General features: G+C 39.8%; 1 protein-coding gene across 7 annotated transcripts in view; it reads left to right on the top strand.

Annotated features, from left to right (window-relative positions):
* Positions 1 to 10,566, top strand: part of ppp6r3 (protein phosphatase 6, regulatory subunit 3) — a 61,498-nt gene that overhangs the window by 25,719 nt on the left and 25,213 nt on the right. For all 7 annotated transcript variants that reach the window (XM_019878160.1, XM_019878163.1, XM_019878157.1 and 4 more), the window contains 6 exons: positions 532 to 645; positions 1,188 to 1,314; positions 4,374 to 4,526; positions 5,750 to 5,899; positions 8,444 to 8,508; positions 9,426 to 9,541. In XM_019878160.1, the coding sequence (XP_019733719.1) occupies positions 532 to 645; positions 1,188 to 1,314; positions 4,374 to 4,526; positions 5,750 to 5,899; positions 8,444 to 8,508; positions 9,426 to 9,541 (725 nt within the window). The remainder of the gene's footprint in view (positions 1 to 531; positions 646 to 1,187; positions 1,315 to 4,373; positions 4,527 to 5,749; positions 5,900 to 8,443; positions 8,509 to 9,425; positions 9,542 to 10,566) is intronic.

Below are 10,566 nucleotides of genomic sequence, written 5' to 3'. Positions count from 1 at the left end.
ACCCAAAAGTTTTTTTTCGACGTAGAAATTCTCGGTCTGTCGGGTTGCCGGAAACACATTGCTTTTTTTTCTACGCCTAAGAGACATATAGCAGTTGGCAAAACAAGACTGGGCCAAAATTCCAACAGAGAGGATTAAGAAACCTGTTGATGGTTACGGGAAATGATTGATTTCAGTTCTTTTTTATTTTTCTCAAGGATGTCCTACAAAATGTTGAGTTGAGGGTGCCAATAATTTTGTCCTGTTCTGTGTGGAATGATTGCAGTTGGGGCCCCCCCGTTGTTTCAATGTAAACCTACGCAATACATGTGAATACCGAAGAATTTGTAATTGGTACAATTTTTTGGGGAGAAGTGGGGCGTTACCTGATAAAAGTGCATTGGTTTTTGACCATGACTGTGTATATATAAGTATATAATTGATCATTTAGGATTTACAAAGAGTGAATTGAAACGCGTCCAAGAATTTCTGAGGAGTGTTGCCGAAGAGATGTGGTAAATACATGTAATGGGTCTTCTTGTCTGTCTTCAGGCAGACCACGGTAGAGAAGCTTCTGTCCCATATCTTCGATAAGGAGAAGAATGAATCTGCGATTGTCAGTGTCATCCAGATCCTTCTTACACTGTTTGAGACAAGACGACCAGCGTATGTCCTGTGATCTTTCCCATTCTTTCTATTTCATTTCAGGCATGTAAAATTCATTAGAAAGACGCCAAATACTGTTTATTAATAGCAAACGTTAAAAAAAAGTTCAAACGTGAATATTTTAAAGGTTAGGTGAAGCTATATTGTCATTCTCTCCTTTTCTTTTGGACAAAGCTACTGCTGCAACAAAAATGCAGTTTTGATATTGAAACATCCATTAATAAAAAGTTGGTTTTTAAAAAAAAACGACTTTTGGGTCAGATATGTTGTCAGTCTCAAGTTGGCTAAGTTTAAACATTGCATTACAATTCCATGTAAATCAGAAGTGTGAAATTGATGATGTTTACTGTTTCAGGATGTATACTAGGGAGAGCCAACCAAGAGCCATAACCGACACTCCATCCGTTATTTAATGGAGAAATTATAAATTATGATGTCAAAAAACTACGTTTCTACAAAATGCTACTGACCTGGACGCTAACATGTTGCATAACTGATTTTAGCTTCACTGAAAATGTTATGGATGGGTTTTTCTCTTCAAGGTTTGAGGGCCATATGGAATGCTCCCCTAGAATGTCCAATCCTTCATTCTCAGTCAACCATAGCATCTTGGAGGCTGTGAGACCACGCCTCAAAGACTTTCATCAACTGCTGCTGGATCCCCCAAAGGTGCATTGACACAGCATAGTAGTTTGTGTTAATTCCCCAGGCCCCCCAACCGCTGATCGCTTGATTCCAATGTACCATATTTTCACGAGCATACAGCTCACCGCATTAAGAGGCGCAGTGTCAGTTACGAGTCATGTTTCTGTATTTAACACATATATAACACACACTGCATTATTGGACGCAGGCAGGGTAATAATAATAATAATAATAATAATAATAATAATAATATATTTTATTTATAAGCGCCTTTCACAACACTCAAGGACACTTTACAATCAAGGGCAAAACAATAAAACCACAGTTAAAATTATAAATAAAGGAAGTGATGGATTTAAGATGAATATGCAAGTTTGAATAGGTGGGGTTTGAGATGGGATTTTAATGTGGGAAGAGAATCAATATTGCGGATATTGGGTGTAAGTGAGTTCCAGAGTTTGCGGGCAGAGCGGCTGAAAGCTCTGTACCGCATTGTGCTGAGACGGGCAGAGGATACACAGAGGTGGAGGGAGGATGAGGACTTGAGGGAACGAGAGGGAACAGAATTCGAAGATCAGACAGATGGGGCGGGGGCAAGGTTATGGATGTCTTTAAATGTATAGAGAAGTATTTTGAAGTTGATTCTAAATTTGATCGGGAGCCAGTGGAGCTGTCGGGGATGGGGGCGATGTGATGAAAGGAGGGGGTTGTCGTGATGATCCGGGCTAAAACATACGCTATCTTCAACAATACGGTAGCATGCATGCACACACGTTAGCGTAGGTTTTTAAAAAGGCAGCAGGAGCAAAAGTGAGTTTGGTGGTACTTGATCGAAGTATTAAACACGGTACTCACATTATTTTTGGATCAATCCTCATCCACAAATCCGTCAAAGTCCTCATCTGTATCTGAAATGAAGAGCCGGGCAAGTTCTCCATCGAACACGCCAGGTTCCCTCTCGCCATTGTCAGAGTCAGTCTCGTTGTGCGACTCCTCAGAAATTATGCTGGCTTTTTTGAAAGGTCGAGCAACAGTGCAAAGCAGGCACGTTCGCCCAGCAACCACAATCCATTCACAAATTGTGGCGAAACTCGCCCGGCACTGCCTTCAGTCTTTGTAAAGCTGTGTTCGCCATCTGTCATCCATCGCTCACGCGCCGCTCGCAACTTACAACAGTGAAAGCCGACTTCTCATGCCTCTTTGTGCGTATCGCTACCGTGGGCTCTATTGCCCTGTTCCTCAGCATAACTGATCACTTTAAGTTTGACCTGTGCTTCGTAGGCGTGTCTCTTCATAGGTTCCGTTTTCAGGGGTCCGAAGTTGTTTTGCCCAATCCACGTACCAGCATTATATTCACCTACTGGTGGTTGTGGCTTGAGCGTCCTCTTTCACTAATGTCCACATGCCGTCCTCTGTTACGTTCGCCTTTCCTCTGCGTAAGCAGCTTGTCTGCATACCATCAGTCAGTCAAGCGGAGCGCCTATCGAATTCACAATCAACAAGCAACAATCACACATTTTGGAACACGGTGCATAGATTGGGCGCCCCACATTATTAGGCGCCCCGTCCATTTTGGAGAAAATTCAAGACTTTTCAGTGCGCCTCATGGTCGTGAAAATACGGTAATTGAAATCATGTTTTAACACCAATATTTGTAAACAAAATTAGCTGTAGTTTTATTTTACCCTGTACCAGAAGTAAGAGTATGTAGTAACTGCATTTTACACAGGAAACAAGTTTGACCTGTCATATTTTTTTCTAAATCGAAATAGGTAAAGTTAAATCGAGCAGCATTTAGACAATTACAACATCAAAAGATTTGAACAAAATCCAAATATCTATTTTTGCACAAACCCCATCTCGATCCAAGTAAAAGAATGCCATAGGCTTGAAAAATAAACCTACAGTGAGAGTGAAAGCCTTCGGTGTGGACAAGCTTTAGCATAAGATCGAAAGCTTCGGTAAACGCTGCATCCAAAATTATATGGCACGGCCAACAATATTTGGCTGTACATTGTTGATGTAACTACTGAAAGAAGTAACAAGATGTATTCTGATGGCTTGAAGGCTGCTACATATTGCCAGCTCACACTGTGCAAAATATACCTTGAAAGGGAACTAAGGGGCCAAGTAATTAGCTTGTTGTCAACAAGACAAACATGTTTTTCTGGCATTGAATGCAGCAAGACCCACAAATGAGCAGCAAATGAGGCCCTGGCAAAGCTAAGGTGAAGCTTAGAATTTTCGGAAGTCAGCTGACATTTCTAACGTCACGCTGCACATTATTTTTATCCTAAATGAAAATTTGGTGGTGTGTGCAAAACCATGTTTGTGTCATTCTGCAAATGTGCAGAGCTAACCGTATGCATCCATGTGTCAGTCAAGTCATCCAGGTTGCACTGTTCTCATTTTTTTTTTCTTCTGAAATTCAACTCAATAATATTATGGAGAGTGCGAACCTAACCTCGCATATTTTTCATCTCAAAAATATTCCTATGCATGAGTATCTCCCTTCGGTTCCATGCATCCGTTATTTTCTAAACGACAGATTTTTACTCCCACCGACTTTTGATACACCTTATCCTGAACCCTTTTGATAAAATGCTAAAACTTTTGACACCGCTGCCTTAACTATTTCAGTTTGAGGCTGAGGATTCCTGACGCTAACGCTTCAATTTTTTTTTTTTAACACCATGATGTAATATTGCATAGGTTGCTGTTCAGCTGAACTTGTATTCATTTGTATTGATCCAGGGCAGCATACGCCCCAGTGTTTAGCATATGTCAGCCAAGATGATCTGCGTTCGAATCCCTGCTCAGGCCCTCCTGTGTGGATTTAGCATGTTGTGAACGCGTGTCTGTCTGTTTGACCTGTGATAGACTGGCGCGGAGTCCAGGCTGCACCCCGGCTCTGACCCAACATGAGCTGGGATGGGCTCCAGTGACATGGATGTATTGTTCTAATTTTAAGATCTTCTTAGGATGAAAGAAAAAAAAAACAGCATGATTAACACTGAAAAAGGCTCAACATTTTTTTCACTTGCTTTTATATCTGAATCAAGAGTTTGTGCTCTCTCAAACAGAACGAGATGATGAGGACAACGTGGGGGGTGCTCGATCCTCCTGTGGGTAACGCAAGGCTCCATGTGGTCAGACTCGTGGTCAGTCTGTTGCAAACCAACACTCCCTGCATCAGTAAAGAGCTCATTCACCTCAACACCCTGGGAGTAATACTTGTGAGTATCCCAGTTTCAGTACTTCCGCAGCTGGAGCAGTGCTGTGCATACTGTAAATCAAGGGTCTCAAACTCCGGTCCTCGAGGGTCGCTTTCCTGCTTGTTTTCCGTTGTTCCCTGCTGCAACACACCTACTTGATTCAAATGATCAGGGCCGTGATCAGGCCTCTGCAGAGCTTGCTGATGAGCGCGGCCCACTATTTGAGAAGCACTGTTTTAGAGGAAAATGTCACAGTCCTTATTTGATCTGCCTTCTGCTCCACCGATAGCCTCTTGGTGGTTATAAGGCGTATCAAGTTGTGGTCATGTTCCCAGGCAGCGCATAGAAGAAGCGCCATCGGCTTTCCTCACATTGGCAGCATTTCTCTACTTTGTGTCTTCTGTTTGCCTTCCCGTTGGCTCGATAGGACTCACAACAGGAGCCGGTATTGACCAACATTTTGGGAAAAGTCTTTTGGCTCAAGTCCCATACAAGGTTCTTTTTATTAAAGGACTGTAACAAGAATTTCACACATACGAGCACCTGAATTTAAATCCAAAGTGGCATTTCCAAAAATCTGGAGGAACGGTAAAGAACAGTAAAATACAGGCGTCTCACAGAACATCAAAGGGTTGGAAATTTTAGTAAAATTTTGCTTAGCACTGTATGTATGACGCAAGCAGACTCATTCAAAGCAATGATGCAGCGACAAGCGTTTGTGTCAGAATTAATATATTTTATCATCACTTTTCTTGTGAATTTGTGTTTTTTTATACGGTGATTAACTCGTTTTTACTCTTCTGTGACACTTAATCATGCCGGCGTGCTGTTTGCAGTCCCTCCCTATTCAAAACAGTGATCATTTTTGTTCGGTCTTGAGATCAACAGTGGCGATCTCTATTTGCATGACAATTCAGATTTTCTTTTCAAATGTAACCTTAAAAATGGTTGTGGAATGAAATGTTTGGTCACGTCAAGAGGAAAACATATGAAGTCAAGTCAGCTTTATTGTCAAATATGCTCTATGTGCAACATACAGCACAGATGAAATTTCTTTTTTCTCAACCACAGTGCCATAGTGCCACTGTGGGTGTTTTCAGTGCAGTGCATTGAAAACACACACAGCTAAAAATAAGGGCGGCGAAACTGAACTGCATAAAAAAGCCATAAAGACATAAATATATAAATATAAGCAAATACAACTATATTGGGTGATAACTAGAGCACTGTGTTATTTTTCATAGGATATGTATTTCAGATACATCTGGAACAACTTCCTCCACATCCAGGTGGAAATCTGTACAGCTGTGATTCTGGTCATGCCACCTTTCACCACTGAAGTCCAGCTCGACACAGAACAAGAAAATGCCAGAGAGAGCATCCTCGTCAGACATGTAAGATTCAAATACATGATACATTGGGCTACTGTCTCGTGTGGCTGGGTGATATGGCCTGAAAGAGCACAGATTATGAAACAGTTACGTTTGAATGGCTTGAATACAAATAGTCTCTGGGGTGGCCCCGCACCCATTAACTGTGATCTTGTCAACTCTTGTGGGGTATTTGGTTTGGTGATATGTAAAAAAGGAATCGCCTCCACTCACAAGCTCAAGTGATTTTTCTAAAAAAAATAAATAAATAAAAATTGATGCGTTGCCAGGCTCCACTGTCTGCTGAGAATTGTTGACTGTGTTGTTGTAGTTGTTGTTGAGAAAGGTATTGTTGAGAATTGTGGTGAGATTGTCTGTGATTGGCTACTGCACGACAGCTGGGCTCGGCTCCTGCGACCCTCCTGAGTATCAGCGGATTAGAAAATGGATGCATGGATGGCTGGTAGTTGCAAAGAGTGCAAAAGAGTAGTAGTACAAAAAAAAAAAGAAAAAGAAAAAAAAACAAGTCTTTTTTGTTTGTTTGTTTATTGAACATAATAATAAAACATACAATAACAGATGACAAAATGCAAACAAAAATTATGAAAGGAAAATAAAAGTAAGTAATACAAACATCATCACAGTTATATGTTCAAAGGAGTAGGGAGAAGTATACAACTTATCTAGTCCTACCCCTTGTTGTGCAAAAGTATATTGATCATTTCCAATACCAAAGAAAAGGAAGAAATCTACATTTCATCAAATACTTTTACCCTTTGTGTACTATACTTCATTGTATATATTTGTATATATATAATTGTTCTTTCTACTTTTTATATCAAATGACTCATATTCATTATATATACTGCATTTCTTGAATACATTCAATAAGTTGTTCAAAATCCAGAACAAGAACAAAAACATTTTATTGCGAGTCACTGAATTTTTCTTCCTGGCTTCGCCCACACCCCTAACAAAAACTCAAATTCTATCCCATTTCGTGTCACCTATCTGTGTAGGATACATCGTTCAAATGTCCTAAATATTGCCTAAATGAACCTAACATGACAGCTTCAAACCAAAATGGCAGATTTTCCTGTTTCGTTCAGGAAATGGGTTCTTGAGACTTTTTTTGTACGTTTACTCATGATAGACCTGCCTATCAAATATGTGAAACTGTCCGCAAGGGCTGAATTTTCAAACAATCAACACTGTGTACTGTATTCTACCTTGCAAATGCGGTTATCCATTCCCTTGGTCACCTCTTTGTACTCCTCCCAACACATCCTTAGTTTTATGGAGTATCCCGATGGTTTTGGATATTTTCCTTTTAACGTTATCAATATGTGGCTTCCAGGATAGTTTGGTGTCTATTACTAGTCCAAGAAACTTATTTTCATAAACTCTTTCTATTTCAATTGAATTTATCTTTATTTTAACTTGGTCTTTAATTGGTCTCGTACCAAAAATAACTAACTTAGTTTTTGTTAAATTTAAAGATAGTTTATTTCTGTCGAACCAATTTTTTAATTTGGTTAATTCATTTTCCACAGTTTTCAGGAGTTGTTCCATATTTTTTCCACAGCAGTAGAAGGTTGTGTCATCGGCGAATAGGACACATTTGAATTGTTTTGTAACACTACAGATGTCATTTATATATAGAATGAATAATTTTGGTCCAAGCACTGATCCCTGTGGCACTCCATGGGTAATCTTCAGTGAGTTGGATTTTTTGTTGTTGAACTGCACATACTGATATCTATTTTCTAAATAACTTTCAATCCATTTATATGCTATGCCTCTGATACCATATCTCTCTAATTTATTCAATAATATAGTATGATCTATTGTATCAAAAGCTCTTCTGTCTGCATTGTAAGCAAACAAACCATTGTTCATCCAATTTTAACCCATGTTAATTTTATGATATAATAGTGAGACCATGAAGTAATTTAAAAAAAAATTCCCACGTGTCCTATAACTTGAACAGTTCATTGAGAAAGGAAAGAAATCTCTCGCGCGGCACAACAATCAGCTGGTTGCTGAGTGCACATCTTAAATTTAGCAAACGCGTGTTAAAACATCTTTTGATTTAGTTTTAGCTTTTAGTCTATTTTGGGTAGCTGTCTGTTAACAGGCAGCTCATTTTTATTTTCAGGTCAAACATTCCATTTTCTTAATGATTAAATGCAAACACTGAAAGGTAAGTGCGTGCGTGCGTGCGTGCGTGTTGCGTGCGAGCGTGCGAGATAAGCTTTTTGTTTTATTTCAAATTAATTGTGCAGGTTATAGCTAACGATGAAATGTGATCTTATCTAATCTGTGCAATGTCTTAAGTTTGCCCTTACAGGATACTTAAAATATCATTTATATGTATTATGGACTTTAACTGATTACTATTTGGTTCTTAAAAAGTGATTATGCTATTCCTAATTTTAATGCAATGGCCACTGTTATGATAGATTCTACTGGCAGGGCTTTCGTAAGTTTAACTTAAGGTGTTCAATGCCAGATCTCATTTTGGAGGAAGAAGTTAACTTTTTTTGTGTGTGTAATTCCCTCCAACAGTTGTTTCAAAAATGCCATTTCATCCAGAGAATCGTTGATGCTTGGAACACTAATGAAAAGGAGCAGTGAGTATTTCTTGTTTCTTATTTATTTATTTATTTTTTTGAGATGCATTCGTTTAATGTAGGTTGCTAAAATATTTTTTGATGATTAAAACTTCGCCTGTGTAATCAAATGCAGGTGTTTTTTATTGATTTAAATAATTTTTTTAATGAATTAATTTATTTTTTAAACGTTACCGAAGATAGGCATATATGTACTTGATGGGTTGCTAATGTAAACGTTCAAAATGGATTTACTGAGTGGACTTTTTTAATGGAAAATCCTTTCTACTTCACTTTTCTATTTGTGTATTCTATTTTCCCTTACTGTTATTGTGTTAAGGAAAGGATATTGCTATTCCTATTGCAATTTATTTATTTTATTTGGCCTATTGGACTGGGACAAATGCAAAAACAAAAAGAAACTATTGCGCAGCAGTCTGATGTGTGCTTTGTAGTGCCTACAGCAAAAGTTAATTTGCAGCACCCGTCCCAATCATTTCCTTAGTTCCCATTGAAGAGATCAGAGTTGGATTAACAATGTGTGCCTTAGTTTTTGTTGCTCAAGGAACAGGAGTGTATAAAATAGAGTAATCAAAAGTGGGCTTTGAGTAGGTCAGAACCGTGGCTAACAGAAAAATGTTAAGGCGGGTGAGGATACTAATATGTCATAAGTCATTTTTGGTGGAGGAGGTGTTTGAGAAGACACTCTTTTTATTGATCACGTGATATTGTGTTTTTTTGGGAGGGCGGCATGTGAGAGAGGGCTTCTTTTTATTATCTTACTTGCAGACAGTAAAGCAAGAAGCAGCTTTCTGGGCACTCAACATTGTACGAATCATTTCAAAATAAACAAGAAAACTAAAAGGTCAAAAAGCTGGTTTACTTTTGGGTGCTCTGTTTGCTCAAGATTTTTGGGGCCTTTCTTTTTTTTTTTTTAGGCTAGAAGGTGGTCGGCGGCGAGGTTACATGGGTCACCTCACAAGAATAGCTAATTCAATACTTCATAACTGTGACAAAGGCCCTAACGGATTACAGATACAACAGCTCATCGCTGGTAAGAACACATTACATCTGCATCGCATCCGTGTTAAGTCTTAAAAATTACTAATAATTTGTTCTGTGCATGTAGAATTCTCAAATGCGCAGTGAAATGATATTTGCACCATTAACACTGTGTACAGTGGGGATGAGGCGCGGCTGACCTCGACTCGTGACATTGTGAGTCAGTGGGGAGAAAACAGTCATACCTCGGCTTTCGACCATAATCCGTTCCAGAAGGCTGTTCGAAAAGCGATTTGTTCGAAATCCGAATCTATTTTATTAGCCCATGATTAGGGGCTAATACACTATGCAGAAATATTAAGAAAAACAGATTTGCGTAAATCACAACAAACACGTCTGCTCACAATGAACACTACACGAGGAAGCGTCACTTCCTCGTGTAAGGAAGGCGAGAGGAGTCGAGTGGCGTATTCGGGTTTGCTCAGTTTGGTCAAAAACCGGGTTTTGGTCATAATCTGAGGCATGAAAATCTCAAATTTTCTGGTCGAAATCCTACTTGGTCGATAATAGAGACGTTTGAAAACCGAGGTTTGACTGAACTTGGAAGACCTCCTCAACTCCACCAACACACTTCCTAATAGGAAGCAGAATCTGAGGACTCTCAGGTAGGCTCTCCCATCTCTGGGGTTGAAGTCACCAATGTGGTTAAAAGGCTCCTCCGTGGCGAAGCCCCAGGGGTGGATGAAATCCGCCCAGAGTTCCTCAAGGCAGTGGATGTTGTGAGGCTGTCCTGGTTGACACACCTCTGCAGCATCGGGAGGAGTGCCTCTGGATTGGCAGACGGGTGGTCCCTCTTTTTAAAAAGGGGCACCGGAGGGTGCGTTCCGACTACAGATAGATCACACTCCTCAGCCTCTCTGGTAAGGTCTATTCAGGGGTGCTGGAGAGGAGGAGCTGTCGGGTAGTTGAGCCTCAGATTCAGGAGGAGCAGTGTGGTTTTTGTCCTGCCCAACCAGTCTACATTTGCTTTCTGGACTGAGAGAGAGAGAGAGAGAGAGAGAGAGAGAGAGAGAGAGA

The sequence above is a fragment of the Hippocampus comes genome, unplaced genomic scaffold (genome assembly GCF_001891065.2).
Source record: "Hippocampus comes isolate QL1 unplaced genomic scaffold, H_comes_QL1_v1.1 scaffold37, whole genome shotgun sequence".
NCBI classification, from domain to species: domain Eukaryota; kingdom Metazoa; phylum Chordata; class Actinopteri; order Syngnathiformes; family Syngnathidae; genus Hippocampus; species Hippocampus comes.
This window is presented reverse-complemented; position numbering and strand designations above follow the sequence as displayed.